The 21763-nt window shown below is 35.5% G+C and overlaps 1 protein-coding gene across 7 annotated transcripts in view; it reads right to left on the reverse strand.

The window, feature by feature from the left end:
- Positions 1-21763, reverse strand: part of CACNA2D1 (calcium voltage-gated channel auxiliary subunit alpha2delta 1) — a 368348-nt gene that overhangs the window by 33490 nt on the left and 313095 nt on the right. For 4 of the 7 annotated variants that reach the window (XM_030960744.1, XM_030960742.1, XM_030960741.1 and 1 more), the window contains exons 14-21: positions 20825-20874; positions 19130-19219; positions 15652-15720; positions 14028-14102; positions 12665-12739; positions 5483-5554; positions 4330-4401; positions 518-579 (exon numbers count right to left, since the gene is read on the reverse strand). In XM_030960744.1, the coding sequence (XP_030816604.1) occupies positions 518-579; positions 4330-4401; positions 5483-5554; positions 12665-12739; positions 14028-14102; positions 15652-15720; positions 19130-19219; positions 20825-20874 (565 nt within the window). Of the gene's footprint in view, positions 1-517; positions 580-4329; positions 4402-5482; positions 5555-9414; positions 9472-12664; positions 12740-14027; positions 14103-15651; positions 15721-19129; positions 19220-20824; positions 20875-21763 lie in introns of all 7 variants that reach the window. The other 3 variants (XM_030960745.1, XM_030960746.1, XM_030960743.1) reach the window with 3 other exon arrangements.

The raw sequence follows: 21763 nt of genomic DNA on the forward strand, positions 1-21763 counted from the left end.
TGATAAAAACTTCCTTTTCTTACAGAGTATAAAGATAGAGGCAGTTCAACAGAAAAATGGGATAGTGAATAGAAGATCCTAGGTTTATGTTCTGTTGTTAAAATGGATTTGTTTGGTTTTACACCCAAATTAATGTTTGCATTCTCAGTGACTGTACGCCTGTGCAGAAGACAACAGAAACTGGAATCCAGCTTGTCTGAGGATTACTGTAATTCACCATAGCAGAAATAGCATTTTGGTCAAAATTTGACTCAGTGTTTATACCACTTAGTTTTGAACTAGAGTAGTTTTACTTTCCTGAGACTTGGAAAACCTTTTCTTGTTTTGGGTAATGTTAAGGAATGTTTCAACATTCCTTCTAATGTTACAATGTAGTGTGCTTAAATGAATTTGAAATCATATACACACCAGCGTCACCTTAGCCAGCATAAAAGATTTAATGCTAAAAATATTAACCAAAATTAACCAAAAGGACACTTAAATAAACAAAGGAAGTCAGTGGACAGAAATGAGTTACCTGTAATCAGTGCCATTCACAGCAGTCCATGTGTATGTTCTGTTTCCTTTATCAATATACCTCTACAAAGAGATATTGGTGAAAAATGGAATTATTATACTAAGGAGCTTCAATAATTGCGACCTTTCTTTGAGAAATACTGTGTAAAATCAAGTAAAAATATTTTGTATTTCTATTTATTATTTTGCTAAAATAATGGGTTGAGCTGCAACTCTTTTCCTTAAAAATATTCCAAACGTACATTTTGCAAAAGAATCAACCATATAATTTTTACTGAACATGAGCAAACTTAAATTTAAATAAAATCAGACAAACCTGACCTGTAATTTTCACATTAGCCAGACCTATACAAACCATTATCTGTGTGATTCAAATTTGCTAGAAAATGCTTTCTCTTTTATGGATCATTCTGCACTTAAACTATGAAAAGATTAAAAAAAACCCTCAGTTATAAAAATACTCTGTAGGTAAGTCTTTAAAAACAAAACCACCCAGAGCCTATCCTTTCAGGTCACAGCACCACTGTTTTAAAGCATTTAAATTTGAATCATAACTACAGGCACAGTCTGGTAATTCTGATTGTATAAACACCCTCTGCTAAACTTAACATGTGTTTCTAATCTAATTAGGATGGTCTTGAATTTGGGAAAAAAATGTAACATTGAAATAAATGTTTATTTTTTAAAAAACTTAATACATTAGGATAATCTTTACCATTTGTTTTCTTGTGGTATGAAAAATAGCATGATAGGCACAGTCCCACAGTTCCCCATAGATTTAACCATGAATCCACCTGGCTGACATTGTTTTACTCAGTTTTCTGCTTTGAAAGCTATAAGATTATGCCAGCTGCAACATATTATTACTTTAACTATCAAATTTTTGTAAGTATGCCAGCAGTGAAGACTGTACAGCTGTTGCACTGCAACATTGCAAACACTGGTGAAAGGTACCACAGGTACACCTCTAGGTTCTTTTTCCCTATGGTGAAAGGATAGTGAGAAAATGACCATTTGGAAAAGAGGTGACTTGTATGACATTAATAAATTGAAACCCTCTCATTACCTGGCTGCTGCTTTTCAGTAAAGCATGACAGGAAAATAATTTAATAGTCATTTTTGAAAGAAAATGAAAAAAAGATTAAAGAAAATGAAAAAAAGATAAAAGAAAATCAGAAAGAACTTGCATATAACAGTGTCTTGTACTCTGATACATTTTATATTTAAGAGATTGGTTGAAGAGATTCCTATTGAAGACTATTTATACTGAATGTGTACTTCAGGCTAAAATCAGCCATCTGAACCTAGTGCTGGCAGTGCCTCTAAATCTGGCACAGTGTCATGGGTACCCCCACAAGAAAAAAACAGTGCCCAAGGTGGGAGGGGAGGGAAGAAAAGAAGGGGGCTGTAATTAAGTCCTGTTGCCACCAGCATTGTCAGAGTGCTTGAAAGCAAATTGGCTGAAAGCTCCCTTCAAAGCAAACCCAGCAGATAACACATCCTCACACCTCAGCTCCTGTTTACCTTTGCCAGCTTCCTCAGCGGGCACTCTGAGTCCATCCCAGCCCCAGCTGATCACTGCCAAGGAACTCACACATGCTATTGCAGCTTTTGTGACCCTTCACTTTTCACTACTGCCCACCCCTGCTGCCAAATGTGGCAATGCTTTTGTTCCTATGGCATCTTCTCTGTTGCTTGGAAAGCCCCCGAGGCCTTGGGAGACTCAAGAGCACCCCACCCACATTTGCTACAAGCCCAGTCTCTATGCTCTAGTATGAAGTCATCTCCCAAGACACTGCTGGGGCCAGCTGCAACACAAAAGGAGAGCAATGCAAACTTAAACCAAAAAAGCAAAACAAAAAGAACATAAATTTTAAGCCCGAAGACTGCAACTGTCAGTTCAGAGCAGCCGACCACATCAGCCCATTTTATAAGAAAATATATGAAGCTATCAAGTGCTAAGTGATGCATGGCTCATGCGTGGCCCGTGGTTTAAAGCAGCTTTTTTCTGGTTCTAGCAGCCTGGAGCTGGGAGCTGCAATGGCTGGAAGCAGTCATCATAGCCAGCCAGCTCTGGCTGCTCCTTTCTTCTCTCAGAGAGGTCTGGGTAGAGGAAGAAATCTTGGGCCATGGTGAAAGGGAAGGTGAGGATAATTAATTTCATTGGCATTGAGACATCTGGGATCAAAGGCTTGGGATATTTTATTCCAACACAGATTGTGGTCTGGGCCGTGTGTAACTGGCACATTCTCATGCACCCAGGGATGTTACATCCTCCCTCCTGCCCAGATACTGTAACTGACTTCAGCATTTGCAATATTCCCTCCCTCTTTCTTTGGGCAAAGGGTTGCAGGACCAACTGTTTCAGGTCTTTTGTAGAACAGAGCCCAAGAAATGTACAAACAGACTGAAATCTCTTCAAAATGTTTGCCATTAATGCAATTTCTTGGGCAACCATAATTGTGTTATTGTATTTTTGTGACCTTCTAACCCTTCCTCTTCCAAGCACCTACACAGAGCCTTTTTCACCCATAGATCTGGAAAGGCATTCCTTAAACAAAACAACATAAATCTGAAAATGTGCCAGCATGGAGTATCTTCCTTCAGTAGCAGTTTATCCTCATCTCAGACGCCAGCAGGGCTTTGGACTCCCTGACAGTGGCTCAGGAACGACCCAGTTTCCCTTAAGGGAACAGACTGGTGGCATCCTAAACATCCTAAACAGCATGGGCTCCTGCCACAGGTGAGGGGGCAGAGCTGGCATCCACTGGGGCTTAGCCTCTCTGCCCCAGAAAACACGTATTTGTGCACCATTCTCCAACACTGCAACCCTTCAGGAAAAAACACAATTTTTTCACAGGGCAGGATTTACCCAGAGATTGTAAAGCAGTATTGTAAAGCTTGGTTTTAGCATTTTACTGTGAGAAAGCATGAAACAGTAAAAGGAATCAAGGGCACTTTTCCCACTGGGAAAAGGGGAAAGTCAGTATGAATTAACTGTAAGCAATTCTTCTAATTATTGTTAGAGTGAGTTTATATCTATGGGTCGTGCAGTGTCTGCTAAGTCATCAAATTAAATATCTTCAAACTGACTTATGGTGAGAGCAAAAGAGTTCCAAAAAGCTGTTGTGGAACTGTAACTGTGGGGCACACTCTGGCCAGAACTGCTCCTCCAGCACACCAGTAATGATTTCTTCTCACTGAGGTCCCCATGAAGTAGAGCACCCATGCAATGACCCATATCAAATCTAAGTATTTCCTATTGCTAGGAAGCATCTGCTTATTAGAGAAAACAGTAGCAATGCTTTTCAGGAATAAGTATTTTGGACAAGAAAATAAAGAACTCAACAAGCTGTTCAGAAAGTACATGATATAACTGTAAGATGAATTTGCTTATCCCGAAGAGTCTTCATTTATGGCATAAAAATATTACTTAATTTTTTTTTCACAACTTTCTTCCCATTCAACCACAATATAAACTACCAAACCCATCCTCACACGTCTCTGCAAGCAAATTAAGCACTTTGTTTTGGAATTCATGCACAGAAGTAGGCTGGGCACATTTCCTGTTGAACAGAGTGTAAGACCTCATCAACAACTGCCTGATTAATGATGCACCAAAGAAACCAAGAAACAAAACAATTCTTTTTTTTCCTAAGTACTTTTGTTTTTTTTAACTATAAGCCAGTAAAACTAGCAAATCTGGAGGGAAAAAAATTGTACAAAATGAATATCACAGCATTTTACCATTTCACATTATTTTTCTGGTTTGGTTTGTTCCTGTAAATGTAACTCTTTGGGTTCCTATCTTACCTCATCTTGGGACTTGACCAGTGTTTCAAATGTTTTTTCTCCACTTTCTCCATCTATCATTTTTTTCCGAATCTATTGGCAAAGAAGAAAAGGAAAAAGTTAAATAAAGAGAAAAAGTGTAGGTGTTGCATGTAACATGAATAATCATTCAAGCGATCAAAATATTTCTTAAAAACACAAAAAATGTGAATGTAAATAGAAGTCACAACTCTTAAAAAATAAGTTTTGTTTACAATTTTCAGATTTTTCCAATTAGAAGTTGTTTTATCTAACTATTTACTCAATCAATAGAGTTAAGAAGCAACAATTCTGATACACTTTCAATTGCCAGACCATGCCATAAAACTCCTCAATGTTGGGCACTGACAGAGAGAATGAATTCAGTGTGCATGAAAAGAAGTTTTGCCCAGCATTTCTTGTGCCTGCCAGCACATCTGTGTGATTCAGGTAGTAGCACTGATTCACAAAAACACTTTTGTACCAGTTCAAGAGTAACTTCCCTCTGAAGCAGCCATTTCGAAGAAATTTAAGGCAGAATTAAACAGATACCAAGGCAGGCTGATTACTGTCAGTATAAAAGAACAATTTCAGTCAAAAATACGTTAAAAATGTAAAATGTTTAAAAGCCTTTCATTTGATTTCAGAAAAATAACTAATTATCTTAAAAATTTATAATTTCTGAATATATTACAAAACCAGTAACTGAAAAATATACAGAGGAATTAATTTGCTGTCTACACTTGACTTTGTTTCTCAGTTCTCTTTCTTGCTGCAGAAACAATCTTGCATTAATAGGGAAATAGTTTTAAAATATTTCAGGTAAATATTCTATTAAAAAGTGTTATATTTTGAAAAATTTTTCTAGCTTCCTTCCCAGGAATTGGTACTTTACGAAGAAGAATTTAAGTAGCAATCATTGTGGTTTTCAAAATGAGAGGAATATAATACATTGCCCTTGTCTATAAATAATGCTGGGGTTTAGTTTGTCTAAATATAACTTCATCTCTATATAAAGTCATCAGCTTACCAAATTTAAAATTCAGATTTATATTGAAATAGATACTCATTCAAAATCTAGAACATGCATTGCCTTTAAGTTATGACATGGTGAAATATGAGCAGCAACAGGCACTAAGAAACCAGGTAATCTCACCTCAACTTTAATATCATTTTCCAATTCAGCATCTAGAAAATCCAGTGTAACAGGTTCCTGGGATTTAGGATTCTGAAGCAGAAGATATTAAGTGATCAAACAATAAAGACAGAGTACTTTAATATTACAAACCACTCTAATCCCTTCATTTCAAATTAGCCTACTTTACTGGGTTTACTTACCCATCTATTTTAATCTCTTGTAGCATTACTAGTGGCCCTTTCTCATTTATTTTATCTTTTTGAATAGAGAGGTTAATTGGATAAGTGAAAATCAAATTAATACTAATTGCCAGTGCCTGTCCACAGCCTGTCATGTATGGGGCTCATGCTGAGGTGCTGCTCCCCCTTCTCCTGTATGTCACAGACTGTACTGCTTTGAGAGGAAGCAGAGGAAGCAGAGGATATGAATCTCTCACGATGTCCTGCCTCCAAGAAAGGAGAGAGAAATCTGGGAGGGTTTTCCACCCAACCAGTAAGCTGGGCAACTTTACTCTGCAATTTTACCAAGACCAGACAACACAGACTTGCTGATGTGAGGTGGGAATAGACTACAGTTCAAGATTCAAAAAGGCAGCAATTACAGCCAATTATTTGGGGTTTATAAAAAGTAAGCCCCACTTTTATTGTCAGCGTTGCAGGACTTCCCTGAACACCTTGGAATTTCAAGAGCATTTCTTTTGACTTCAGTACTGTTATTTCAGTTTAGAACATGGAAACCTGTAGCACAGAAATACTGAAACCAAAGCTTCCAGACCTAATTGTGATGTGCAACCCTCATCTGTGGAGCACAGAGAACTTTGGTGACCTACATCTGCAAAAACCCTGGCCCCACAGGACTTCTGGAAGACCACTGTAGCTCTGCTGAATTAAATTTACCACCCTCCAGCCTCTGATCCTTTTCTCAGCGGCAGTCTGCAATTACTTGGCCAGCGCCATCTTCCATATTAGTTGTTGGAATCCAACTTTTTTTCTGGCAATTTTGCCTAAACCCCATTGACTTTATATTGTGTGTGGTGTAAAAATCATCTATCCCTATCACCCAGTAGTTATTTAATGCACCCCCTAAAAGCAAGTGCATTTCTTTAGAACAAGGAGTATGGGGATATATAGCTTAACCATTTAAATCTGACAGTTCAGATTAGAAAATGAAAAAAAAAATAAGGGATTTAAGCAATTCTCCTATACTGACATATAGACTAAAGGTAGACTGAAGTCCCTTCCTTCAAAATTACAATTATATTCCTCATATCAGCATTCTCTGGCAAAGCTAAATGACAAACATACATGTGACTGTTCTATCAAGGAATGCAAGCATGTTTCATCACAAAACATGCACGTTCTGGAAGAAAGTAATATCCTGAACAAATGGTTAAAGATGCCTTCATGTAACAGTCTGGAGTACTAAGAGCTTAACAATAGCCCTTACTTTCAAGATTGTAATATAGAATAGATCCAGAAGACAAAATATTATTTCTTCCTTTTCTTGAGGACAAAATGTACATGTCTCTGCCTATACAGAATCATTCTTGTTCTAAACAAGACTTAGAGTCTGCTAAGAGAAAAAACTATACATTTATTCTAAGGAAGAGAATATGTACTGAAAAGATTGCAGACAAAGATCCTGGGTATTTCTTTAAAATATTTACTGAAAACTTCAAGAAAATTTTTGCATATCTATTTATATATGATTGATAAAACTGGCACTTCAATATAATGGCACCGATGTATGCTCTAATTAGTATGCTACTAATTCAAAATTATTCAATTATTGCTATGCAGTTGCTTTTCCCTCCCAATAAATCCACACTCTCAAATAAGTAACAAAGGGCTAAAATGTAAAAATAAATAAAAATTTATATATCTTACATGCAATGGATAATGAATAGCATGGTCAAACCCAAACAGCATGCATGAAGGCATTGGCATGGCAGAGGAGGCATTTATGAAGTTCACATTCCATTCCAACACACAAAGGAACAGAGAAGAAAATAAATGGTAAAAAAAAAAAAAAGAAAAAAAAAAGCCATCACATCAAATCAAGGTCAATACTTATTTCAAATGATAACCCGGGCTGGTCATACTCAAGGAGTCCCAAAGACAAAATAGCAAACTTTAATTCTGTGAAAATTCAGGTATGCATTAACTGTTCTTCTTTTTAAGATTTGTATTAATCACTTCACATTTCTTATATGATACTTATTAATCACTTTTAATAGGCAAAAAACCTAATCATGTATAAATGCTTTCTTAGATGTGCCTAAGGCACAAAGACAACCACTAAGAGCTAGAACAGAACATTCCCACAGTGCTATTTTAAAAGGGAAGACTAATTCCTCTTTATGTTTCTTTCCCCTAATAATATTTTTACCAGTATTTGGGCTCCATAATTTTTATTTCCAAGGTTGCCATTTACTGGGGTTTATTCCAAGCCACGAAGAAACAAACTTACAATTCAGTTTGTTCTTCTCTTTATCCAGTCATGCCTGTAACATGACTGGAATAAGCACACCACCACCACCACATTCAGCAGCACAACTTAACAAAACAGAACAGAAATAAATCACTAGCAATGAAGCATGCAAACAAAAGGATTGCAATCCATTTTCAGCAGGACAAATAAAGGCAAGGATCTATAATTTCAATGACAACTCATGAAGGAAACAAACAAAGAAAGAACTGGTGCAGCAACACAAAAAAAAAAAGTTAACTAAAATGTTGTTGTGTGTTTTGGGAGGTCAGTTCTCACAAATTCTATGGATAACCTTATTTGCTGTGTTGCAGGAGCCAAGTTCTTACTCATACCTGCAGTACTAATGAAGAGAAAGGCTAATGGGCTTTTAAAAGAAGTGATGGGAAAAAGTCAGCAAAATCCTGGGCCACAGAGATAACCTCAGGAGCATCTGGAGTGGATGGGAGCCCAGAGCTTTTCCAGCGCTGCACCTCCCTGGGCAGCAAGCACTTCCAGGCAAACCCAGCAGCAGCCAGACCACACCAGGGCAAGCTCAGGAGCCAGGTGTGCTAAGAAAACCAAGATTTTTTTATGATTCAGTACTGATTTCTCCAGTGCACAAACAAAAACCCCAGCCGTGAGGTGGCCCTCTACACGTGTTATAAACACAGCCACCCAGTGCTTGGTGAAATCACTGACCTGGATCAGGATTTTACACCATGCTTTACTGGTGTTGCTATGCAGGCCACAAGTTTTGCATTACAGATTCCCATATGTGTAGCAAATCAAACTTATACTGTGTTTAAGTTTATTATTTTTCTAGTTACATAGTTAATATATTCCTTTAGTGATTTTTACGTTTTCATTAAGTGTTTTTTGCTCAGGAATTGCATTACATAAACATGACTAGTTACACTGTTCAGGATAATGGCAGTTAATTCTGTGCAGTTGGGTCTGCTAAACTGAGAAAATCTCACATAAATAGCAGATAGAATATATTCCCTACTCTGACTTCCCCAGGAAAAAAAAAAAAAAAACAAAAACCAAAAACCTGAACAACTCATATTCTGTAATTTTATGCAGCATACACTTTGCAATAAAACTTGGCAATAAAGTCACAAGAATTGTCTTCTGATCTTCTCTTGACTTTGGTTTATGCAAGCAAAGCCAGCACAAGTAGTCTCTTTTTATTTCCAGTCTTCAAATTAATTTCAACATCTGAAGAAGAATTTTTACAGCACGACTCTAATTAGCACCTATTAGTAAAGCATCATAATTTAATGGAATGCCCTTCACTACAGCCAATAGCATGTTTTCTATTATTTAAACAGGAAAGGATGCAAGCTTCATGCTTTGGAAGCTGTTTGTCACAATAAACAGTTCTCTAGTTAGATTTTTCCTAGTAAGCAGGGCAGAAGCTTTCTAATTATATTTCCAGGTCTATGCATTCTAATGCACTAATCACCTCCATCCAAAGTTACCTGTACATGGGGTCTCCTTTTTCTCAATTTAACTTTTGGTATGCCCACACCAATTTGCTGAAGTAACAAAAAAGCAGTAATTTATATTTTTGCACTATTAGTTAATAGCCTACTTATAGAATGGAAGTGTTTTCTCAACATCTGTGCTGTCCAGTGCATGTTTACTACTGCAAGCAGAGACCACCCCTCACCCTGATCATGAGTTCTGAGCTCTCTTCCAGAATTAAACACAGCTTTAGGATAGGGAAACAAAAATCAGACAGATGTTAATGTGAACAAAATTAACAGAGAGCTCTCCCTTCTCATATTCTGACACAATAACATATAGAATGAGAATATCACTATTTATTTACTTTTATATTTGATCCTAAAACCCAGCTTCTCTTAAATTTCTTAAATAACCCTAAAAAGTAAAAAAGAATATTGGACCTCACTGAAGGTATATGGAGTTTTAGGAATGCCATTAAATGGGTTTTGATCAGAACCATAATAAAAATTAATAAGATAATAAAGAAAATTATCTTTATTATCTTATTCATTTTTAGAATGAATAAGATAATATTATTTTTAGAATAGATTGAGAAATAGAATTATTTACTGTTTTCAAAATGTAATTAACATTAAGCTTCTTAATACATGCTTAATGGACTCACTTCAGTGACTATGTTTGTTTGGTGGTGCATTCACCTGTTCTCTCCCATAACAGTGGGAAAAATATATTCATATATGCAGGCACACACAAAGAAAATTGACAATAAAACATAAAATTAAGTAGTATAAAAAAAGTTGCTAATTACACAAACATAAAAATGGTTTAAGTTGTTTACAACTATATTGAGATGCATATTAAAAATTTCTTGTTATGCTTTGGCATAATTTTCATATATTTCAGCAAATAAGAACAAGCTGGGAAAGGTTTAAATTATTTTAATGTGCTTTTGAATTTGTTGTTTGTTGACTTTTCTCAGTTGTGCAAACAACTTTACAAACTTCAAGACAATTTCTCAAAATATTAGTTGTGTTGAACCAGTTGTGATTTGAGGAAATAGATTTTCAGAAGGAAAGCAGAAGACATTCAGAAGAAAGAAGGATGGAAGTGTAAGAAACCCTCACCTCTTCAAAGGGAAAGACGTAGTTATGTTTTATTTTACAACTATTGAAAAATTGCTGGCAAAGAGGGTTAAAATGATGTTTGTTAATAAGTTAACAGCTACTGGGAAGTTCAACTGAAATTAATATGACATGTTAAAGAAAGTCCATGAATTCTAAATACATCTGTCTTTGTCGAGTACCTTAGTTTTAAACTGTAGTTCTTGTATCAGTCTGAATAGCATGCACCACCCCACACAAACTGGGAGTGGAAAAATCTAGTCTGTGTAACTGTTAATAACAACAATAACAATAACAATTCAAACACTTAATGTTACATCTAGACATTGTTCTACAACATAACAATTATTAATTATACATCATCCTGTTTTAAACATACTCTAAATCAAAGTTTTGAGCATTAAGGGAAAGCATCTCTGGACCTCCATATCCTTTTAAGAGGAAAACTACACAAAGAAACCATGACATTTAGTATCCTAATAATCCACCTCAGTTTGCCTAGATTTAGTTGGGATGAGCTGAGTTTTAAAAAGAGGTTTTTATTCTTCAATGTTGTGAGGCAACAGAGCAGGATAATAGCGCATCTGAGATGAACAGAATCCATACCCATCAGTTTCTCACAAGATCAGGTCTAAAATAAGACTATTGCATTGCTTCTTTTTACATTACTCTTATGAATGAAAAGAGTTTAATTTGCATACAAGGGAAAGATAAATAGGCCAATCGCCATCACCTAATTACTAATAACCTCTAATTAAGAAAAGATTGGGTCAGTAATGATGCAGACTTTTTGCCTCTGAAGAATTCACCAAAAAAAAAATCAAAACTTTCATTTTTTAAGACATGAAAATCAGATGCAGATATCCAGAAATGGAAGTCCTGCTCAGTTATGAAGACTATATAAAACCCTTCTTTTCCATGGTTTTCCTTTATATTTTTGAAGTGTCTTTTAGAATAAATCAAAAGGGATATCTCATTAAAAGTTACAGTCAAGTTATTCTTTCTCTTCTTCAGAAGCACTTTTTTCTTTCTTGTGTTACACACTTGGCAAAAGATTTCAAATGTATTAATTACTTCACCAGGAAATTAATTCAAATATTCACAAAGCTGACTTCTCCCAGAATAAGAATTAATCAGTAAAATATGTAGATGAATGCTTAATTTCTTCTTCTGTCTTTGACAATTAAAAAAGTTATTTTAACTTTGTCATTTATATAATATAACCTTAAGAATTCAAGAGACAAAGTTCACTGAAAAGAAGCAATTAAAATATGAGAATTTTCAAGAAGTCCACTAAACAGAAGATTGTTTCACATGGAGAAACCTTTCATTAAAACCAAGATCAAAGTTCTGATTTCAGGGAAAAAAAAATCATGCATTCATGTTGAAATTTCTCATCAATGTCAGGGAGGCAAGTTATTTAAGAAGATACAGACTACGTAGGATTCTCCACGAGGTAAGGACTACAGTTAATGGACAAAGGGCCAAACTGAAATATTTGGTTTCTATTTTCCTGAAATTTGATTTAAGTTGTGTCCTAATCATATTTAGAAAAAAGTATCATGTTTAAACATGAAAGACCTTCCTCAAGTTATTCTACTAAAAATCTAGTGTTCTGGGAAGGGGCGCTCGTCTAAATCCATCCCAACTCTGAGATCAGGTTTCAGCTCTGGTAAACAAAAAACCAACTAAATAAATAAATACAAGAATTCAAGTAAAATACATTGTGTTTTCCTCTGATTTCTTTGGTTTTGCAAGCATGAAAATTTCAATCTTTTAAATGAGAAAGCATCACAAAAAATAACTGCACAAAAACTCAGTTTGCTTCAAGATTCTTCACAATGATTATACTCTTTTCACAATGATATTAGAGCTACTACTAATTGTTTTAATATTAATAGGTATATTAAAACACTTCACATGTATAAATATGCATTCAAATATACATATTTTTTATTTTATTAATAAACAAATTCAATACAAGCCAAAGGTGGTGGATTTGGATGAAGCCGTATATGCACCACAGATTTTCCTAACACCCACAAAACTCAGAATTTTCACTATTGCTGTCTCGTACCTTCTGATTTTTTCTGAAAATATCCCCTTAATATAGAGAAGTAAATTAGAAAGTGTTTCATACCTTTGGTTGGAGATTTGGATGCAGTAGCACATACCCATTAGGATCAATTGCAAAATAGTATCCATTTGGACAAAGCTGGAAGAAAGAAATGAAGTTTAGCATTATATGGTTTTAAGTAATGAAGAAAGGGTAATTAATGGTTTTCAAGAAATGCTCACATTGTGGAAAACACATGCCTCAGGCATCATAAAGTATAAGATTATTAACACAGACAAGATAATTTCTTAATTTTTTCTTTTAGGATCATGAACTTGGAGAATGATTTAGGTTGATGAAACCTCTGAAGGTCAGCTGGTACAACCTCTCACTGAAAGCAAAAAATTAAGTCCAAGTTAAAAAATGAAGTCCAACTTCGAAGTTGGACTAGGTTTCAGTTCTTTGAATACCTCCAGTGGCAATTCCACAACCTCTCTGGGCAGCCTGTTCTCCTTCTTCCTTGATTTCAGCTGGAATTTCCATTGCCACACCTATGTTGGTAGCCTCTTTTTGAGGCAATGTTAGGGTCCATTTTCTCCAGAATTCCCATTAGCTAATCCTTAGGCTCCTTCATCAGCCCAAATGCATCTCAGCTTCTTCCTGCTACCACGTACTGCAGACCCTCAGCCAACTCAGTGGCTCTGCACTAGGCCTCAGAGTATTTATTACACTGAGGAGATCAAATTTGGACAGTGTACTGATGCAGATGTTTACTGCACAGCTGGTTTTACTGCCAGAGCACACTGCTAACGTATGTGCTGTGATCCTCCACCAATTCGTCCCAATTCCATTCCTGCCCTTTGAGGCAGCCTGAGCTGTGGTGTGGGATTACTCCATTCTAAATGTAGGACTTTGCATCTGCCTTCAGTCAAACTTGTGATGCTCCTTTTCCTCCACAGCTTTTGTTTTCCCCAGCACCAGTTATTTTCATAGAAATTCCACAACTAGATGTCTACATAAATAAATCAGTCATATCGAGTAGGGTACAGACAGACACCTATATTAAAGAAATTTTCTATAAAGAACTGTCCTAGACAAACAACAAATATTATCAGCTGAACTGATTGTGTACCCTACATTAAGAACCAAACATTTAACTAAAGAGCAGTGCCTTAAGATACAGGAAGATAATTACTTGTAATACATCCCCCAATGTAAAAGCTGACTTTTACACAGTGCACCCTGATGGACAAATCACACCGAAACACATGTATGGCTGGAGAGAAAACCACCAGAAAATGAACAACAATAGAAAAGAATATATGAAAAGAAGCCTGCTGGTATTTTGACTCAAATCCAGTCATTGCAGTATGACTTGTGAAAGAGCATGCACAGAATTCACACATTAAACATACATGATGGGAAACCCCCAGTGCAAGCAGCTTACCGTAAATCGGGGCGTCAGTTTCTTTATATCCTCCAAAGAGACATCGACCCCCATTACTCCAAGAATCAGCTGATTCTGGTAAAATTCCAAAATGTTAGCATGTATTAGACATATTTACAATGCAGAATAACTGGAACAGTCAGTAAAATTGTATTTTTGCCTTCATGTTTTTTTTGACAGATACATTTGAGAAGTTGCCTATTTAGGTATGTGTCTATTTTGAATGTTTTAAATGATGTCAAAGTGATCCAAAATAATATTTAATACATTTAGAATTTAGTATAGAGTATGAAAATTATTTCTGAAGATGGATACTTTCCCAGATGAATAAATAATATATGTAAGAACAAAACAGCTGAAAGCAAAAGTGATGCAATAATATTGCCAGTTATGCAGATACTAAACTAGCGGCACCAGCACTGAGCTACTTTTCATGCTTAGGTTGGGCAGCTGGTATGTGAGACCTCAGAACAATTAACTCTTTGGGTTATACTATAAAGATGAATGAATAATATTCCAACATAATAAAAAAACCCAGTGAGTAAAAGAATCATCAGCATTTGAAATTAGGGACTCAGGCAGTACAGTTATCTTGCAAATAATTTATTTTTCTACTACCGAAAAGCAGGGCAGTCATTTACATAGTGTGACCTGAATCCCTTCTCTATATTAAATAAATTGGTAAAATTTGCTGAAGGAGGAATCTTGCAGCCTATAAAAATATATTCAGGTAGAGATACAAATTGAGCAGATTGGAGTTCTCTTCTTGCTCCTGTGTACTAGATCACGTCTGTTTTATTTCTCAGAATGACATCCTTTGATAATCAGTAGTCTGTCACTTTGAACAAGACTCAGACAATTCCAGGCATTGTGTTGTAGATAAGATTAAGCAACTTTTTTTTTCGAAAGGAAGTCAAGAAAACTATTCTGAAAGTAAACTAATGAAATGACAGTGATCAAGTCCTCATTGATTCATTCTATGTAATAGCTGAGAAACTGAATCAAATAATATTTTGTCTAAATTTCTGTATGTTTTGACCTGAATGGAGTAAACCAAAAATATAATATTTTACTACACGTTGTTCAAGAATATTCCAGGTCTGGTTTTTGTTTTGTTAGGAGGACACAGTTTCCATGTCAGACAGTAATAGGGATGGGCAATTTTATTCATTCAATACTTAGAATTTAACCTAAAAAAAGTGCTCTTTTCCATTATCATTACTAATTATGTACTAATTTATATTTTCTACATCACTGCCTTTTACCCTGAAATGTCATAGCCTCAGAGATTTGCTAGAAATTTATCTAGACATTATTTCTTAGAAAAGTCTAAATAATATCATCATCTACTTCCCATCTATTGAGCACTTAATGCATTCCCACTGCCACCAAGGCACAGGGACAGACAGTGGAATGTCACACCCTGAAACTCAGAAAGGGAAACAGAATCAAGTGCATGTTCTTGCTCCCAGGAGGTGATCAGGTAAGTGGATATGATCCCTTTGTTTCTGATGTACAAGACAATTACACTGCAAAATACTCTATGGAAATACACATACTTCAAGGCATTTAACATTAAATTTATATAACTGCTACTTTTTTTTTCTTTGAATGAAAAGCTTACGATTTTCCCATTTTGTTCCCTTGTTAGATTGAAGACAGGCAGAGTTCCTGTAATCACAAGGCCCAGCTCCTAAAAAATAACCAATAAAGGAGAAAAAGACTTTAGTTAAAAAGCAAATGTTAAGCCATAATATATTAGAACAATGGAAGAATGTGTGTAGCTAAACAATTGCTTTCAGTTTTTGTAAAAAATAATTACTTTCAATGTTGTAAAAAAAGAAAATAATAATACTTCACTGACTTGATGAATAGAAAGTTGAAATTTATATTTTTTTCCACATTTTAGTGGTATTAGTATATTATTTTAAAAAAATAGATGATTGTCAACAACTTAGGGTATAGAAGTTTCAAAAAACCTAAATGTTATGAAAACATATTTGCAGCTACAGTATTCACTATACATAAAACTATGGATAATGGAATGGAATGGAATGGAATGGAATGGAAAGGAAAGGAAAGGAAAGGAAAGGAAAGGAAAGGAAAGGAAAGGAAAGGAAAGGAAAGGAAAGGAAAGGAAAGGAAAGGAAAGGAAAGGAAAGGAAAGGAAAGGAAAGGAAAGGAAAGGAAAGGAAAGGAAAGGAAAGGAAAGGAAAGGAAAGGAAAGGAAAGGAAAGGAAAGGAAAGGAAAGGAAAGGAAAGGAAAGGAAAATTAAGCTGAGAAATAGTAAATTTAAATTTGGAGTGATGGTGTTTGTGTTCCCAAGTCACCTTCAGTGTGATGGGGCCCTCCTCTCCTGGAGATGGCTGAATTCCTGCCTTCCCATGGGAAGCAGTGAATTAATTCTCTGTTTTGCTTTGTTTGTGGGCACAGGATTTGTTTTCCTATTAAACTGTTTTGTCTCAACCCACAAATTTCCCCTTTGATTGTCTCCCCAGCCCCACCTGTGGGGGTTTGGTTGATGGCTGGGGTTAGACCACAGCAGGTATATAACACATACAGGAAAAAACAACAGAAAAATACAACACATAATTCCCCTACTTTTTCTATCATCACTACTTTTGAGTGGTGTGAAATAATGTCTATCATGGGCTTGGTAAAATCAAAGTCTCCTCTGGTACTGAGGCAACTGAGGCAAGGAATTTGTATTTATTTGGGAAGATACAAGAAATCTGGTTTTCCTTTAGTAACCTTCACAAATCATACTGAAAATAGGATCCAGAGCACCATATGTTCAGATAGCCAGGAAAGTTTTGTTTTCTATTCCAAACAGTCCATAGGGAGATTTCTACCTTTTTTATGTGATTGTTAGGGTTTAATTTCAAACTTTTCCCCTTCATTTATGCTTACTCTCCTTCTATCTAGTTTATTGAGGAGTCATATCCCTTTTCTCCCTTTGTTTCATTTGGGAAAAAAAAAAAAAGCTAGAACACCATATGAATGCACTCTGGTGTAATCTGTTCTCTCTTTTCCCAGCCTAGTAGCACCTTTTTGAATTTTAAACAATCCTTCATGAACTCACATTTGTGTAGCAAATGAAAGGTGATTAGGTCAGAGTTAGTAAAGTTACAAGCCAAGTGAAGTGGATTTTGTAGGAAAGTAAGAGAAATAGGGATGAATCAGTAGAGAAGACATTATTTAGAAGAAACATTGAAAAGATACATAATGAAACAGGAGGGGGATGTAGTATGGGGGATAACACAATCTCCCCACTATTAAAAATAAAAAAAAAGGAAAAGTTAGAAAGGATAACAATTATGAATAAATTTTGCCTAACTGGTAAACCTAAAAGTATCTGAAAATTCTTGGATTATCTTGAAAATGAAGCCAGAGCAACACATAAATAGAGTGTGAAGGGACAAGGCTAGAAAAGAGGTGGGAATTGCTACAAATACATCAAATTATTTAAGACAGTCTTGAAAGCCAGACTGAAATGAAAGTTCCTCTTCAGAATTTTATAACCTGAATTTATGCACTAATGTGACCTCATGTAATATACTTTGAATTATTTTAGTCTTAGCCAAAAAACAGCCACTGGACAGTAAAAACCAAATGATAGGAATGAGTCCTTTAAGCTACAAGCAGGACAACTGTAAGCCTTACATGAGGGCGTTCTTTTAGGGAATTTAGGATAACAAACCACTGTGACAACTTAGACACACTCCCTTGTACAATCAAGGATCAGGAAAAGGCTTCAGAGGGGGTTAGATACACCTATGCCTTTATGGTCTCAACTGTGATGAGAAAGTCCACAAATTTGAGGCTTTACCTCAGTACTTAACCTTGTTTTCCTACTTTATTTACATATAATTATATCTATGTGTGTGTGTGTGTATGTACATACGCAAATATATGTATATATAATTACATCCTCACAAACACACATATGTAACACATGAAGGCAGAAAACCTTGAAGGAAAGACTGAATGAACCCACTGAGTATATAAAATAACACAAGAGATGCCTGCAGGTGTCACTTATTTTACTTGACTAAACAGATCTCTATTCCTAGCTACAAATTTGTCTTTGGCTTTACAACAGGATATGTACAGAGCATAAGGACTTCTGTCATCACATCCTTTATGTTTCCAGTAAGTACCTCAAAAATAACAAACAAAACATGGTTAAGGAACTTCGGGACATTGAAATTTCATTGAAAAACCAGTTCCTCTGGGTCACGCTTAGTTATATTGACAGTAAAAATTATATGTTGATAAAAAAAAAAAATTACAGGAATGCTGACTGATGTGAAGATGTGCATTTTGACATGACCTTAGACGGCTACGTGAGCTTGGATAAATACGTGAGTCCAAATCACCATTTTGCCGTAATTTTTGCTCTGTTCCTCAGAAGCAGGTTATTCAGAGCAAGAGATTAGATTTCCTCTAACAATACTTTTCCTCCTGTAGTTTCCTGAGTATGTTTGGTTTACAAGACCAAAGTGATAAACTCAGCAGTAAGAAAGCTTTTCATGTCTCTTTTTGTTTGTACCCCCATTATTTACGCTGTCCAATGAAAGGGTAAAAAAAACATTACCTTGAGCAAGCAAACAATTACAATAACCCAAGTTCAAAATTTGTGCAAATACTTAGTAATACTGATAGATTTAATTCTGCCTGGAATGTTCTTTGGAAGGGAAAAAAAAAAAAAAGAGGAAAAACTAAGAATTCTAATTCCTCACCAGAAATGTAACAAATGACCTTTACTGCCTTAGGTACAACAATGGAAAGCTATTTGCTTCTTTTTTTTTTTTTTCCTTAAGCTGAGAACAGCAGTGGCCTGTACTTCAAAGTCTGCAGAGAATAAACTGGTTTTCTCTGCTAAATTTCAGGTCACATAGAAGGATACTAGGTGCAAGTAAGACTAGCACATTACAAATAGATCTCTTCCTAGAGGCTGCTGTATTGATGTGTATAGATGTTAGAAACACAAGAATATCATGCTTGGAACTGTAAGAAATTGAATTCTTGGGAAAGCAGACTCACATAGTTACTGATTTTCTAAAATTCTTACTTTAGTAGAGATAAATACAGATCATACCAGAGCATCCAGATAGACATTTGTCCATTGGACTTGTTTGGCTTGCTCTCCAGCTAAAACCATTGGTCTTCCCAAAACATCCAGATATTCCTGTTAAAAAGTGTAATGAACTCATCAGAATGCAATTATGAGATCAAAGAGCACAAGCAATATTAAAATAAACAATAATTAAATAATAAAAATTAAAATATCAGGGAAAAAAGGAAATCAAAAGTCACCATTACTACAGGAGGAGCATTTATTTACTTCTTAAAAATTGTACCACAAAATAACTCAGTCTTCAGTTTGCAGTGTTTACTGAAAAGGTAATTCCTGTATTTCATGCCCAGTCACACAGACCTTACACACTCTTAACCACCACTCTTTTTCCACAAACTGAAAATTACAACTATTTTTATTTAATTGCTAGTGACATAAAGAAATTGCAAGCAGATTACAGAACCGTCAACCCAGAAGAAGGAGTGGACAATGGAGGGTGAGTGGTGTAACATCTGGGTATGTTAAGCTCCTACAGCAACAATTTGTGTAACTTCTATTGGAATAACAAAAATCAGAATTATAAAACCTCTTTTTCCTGTCTTTCTTCAGTTTGTGAGTATGGCTAAAGCTGGTGTTCTTATGAGATGTCAGGTTTCTCACTTATTTGGGAGTGGATGCCATCAAACTTTTTTCAGTCATCAACTTTTTTTACTTGTCTGATCTTATTAGAGATATGTCTTGCCAGACACTGTCTGGAAGAGTTTAACAGAATCAAAGGGTTCTTATTCAAGCCAAAAAAGGATTCTTATTTTCTGCCAAAAAATGTCATGCCTGGCCTTGGAAGGACAAAGAACTGCTATGATATTTCTCTGCTGTTCTGGACATGTGAGTATCTGGACTTTCAGACAACTGAAAAGAATAATTGTTGTTCTACACTGTCCATCTTCACTTTGGAACTCATCATAAAACCCCAGAGTCCTCGGCCTTTATTTATCTACATGCAAGTCTGCTAACATGTTCCTACATCCTTTTTGAAGGAAAGAAGTGCAGTCTCTTCTGAAAGGGTTGGATCCATCCAGACACCTCTCCTATAAAGCAGGATCATAGTGTAGCAGCCAGATGAGTTCAGATGCTCTAGCAGGGCTATCCCCTCACATACATCCACAGCAGTGATAAAACCCTTTGGATCATGCAGAAAGCATGGCAGAATGTGATCTATGAATGCCTAAGCACATCATAAAAAATAATGGTTTTATAGAACGTTATCATGAAATTGCTGTCATGTCTCAGCATCAAAGTTTGAGGGACCATGTAAAGCCTGGAGGAAAGCTGAGCCAGAAGCACAGTCCTTGTGCAGAGGCCTGAAGGACACACAGCACTTCAGACACTCCATGGTGTGCCCATGGTCAGCCTGCTTTGGAGGAGGTGAATGTGACCAGTGCTGTGACCAGCACAAAAGCTGCTCTGGGCCAGGGTGACAAGATAACATTTCAAACTGGTTCTCTGAAACCACTTAAAATAAAAAGTAGAACATTTTAAGAGAATAATCCCTTAAATGTAGAAGAAAGTCTTAATTTTTTTTAATATTTTCTTAATGTAGTGTATCTTAAAATTTAATTGATTTTAGCAGAAGCGAAGAGCAAACCTATCCAAGAACATATATTACTCCACTTTCTGTGTGTTAAAACTGCATCTGGGTTTGGCCAACTCACTTACCTGGGTGTTTATCCTTATGGCTCCAATAGATGGGATTTCATAATAATAACCTAAAATTTAGAACAGAAATATTGTCATTTTAGTATAACAGATTCCTGGCCTCTTAATCTTGAGGAATTTCATTTAGCTTATAATTTCTAGTCTAAAGTCTATTAGAATTATTGTTTATGAATGAAATACATTTTAGTAGATGCCACCACAATGCATGGCCATATGATAGATCACCATGTAATTCAGACCAAGGTAGTGACTCTTAAGTAATGACAGTTCTAATTTCTTTCTTTTGGCTGTTTTGTTTAGGGTTGTATCATATACTGAGTTTGTACTCATGAAATCCCAGTTACTATGATGTGCAAGTATATTTAATGTTTATTTTAATATGCTGTGACAGCAACATAATTATAGACTGAATGCATATAGGAATGTAAAAATAGCTACGGTCTGCCACAAGAGTGAATTTATAGTATAAAAATATAAGGCATTCTGTGGAATGAAAAAAAGCTAATGGATATTTCTCCTACACAGAGAATGTACATCAGAAATGTCTTTATTTAGCACTGATTTTAATGCTCATTTGTTTGAACCAAAAATATTTAAAATAAGACTAAAGCCGGGCACTGAGATCCATCTTCAGTCCAAGAAATTTTTAAGTCTGATTGGAAGGAAGAGGCAGAGAATTAGAGAGGTAAAAGTATTGATATTAGTCATTTTCTTTGCTGTATGCAAAATCTTTTAATTTAGGAAAAATGAAATAAAACTGCTTCCTTGGATGTGCAAACAAATAATCACAGGAATTTTGAATAGAAGATTATGATAATTTTGCTTCAATAATGAGATGACATAGGTGGTTATGCTTTAAACCAGCTAATCCTCATTTGTTAAAAAACAACAGAGGTCACATGCGCACAGTATTTTGAGATACAAAGACGTTAGTTAAAA

Source organism: Camarhynchus parvulus, chromosome 1A (assembly GCF_901933205.1).
Source record: "Camarhynchus parvulus chromosome 1A, STF_HiC, whole genome shotgun sequence".
Lineage (NCBI taxonomy): Eukaryota > Metazoa > Chordata > Aves > Passeriformes > Thraupidae > Camarhynchus > Camarhynchus parvulus.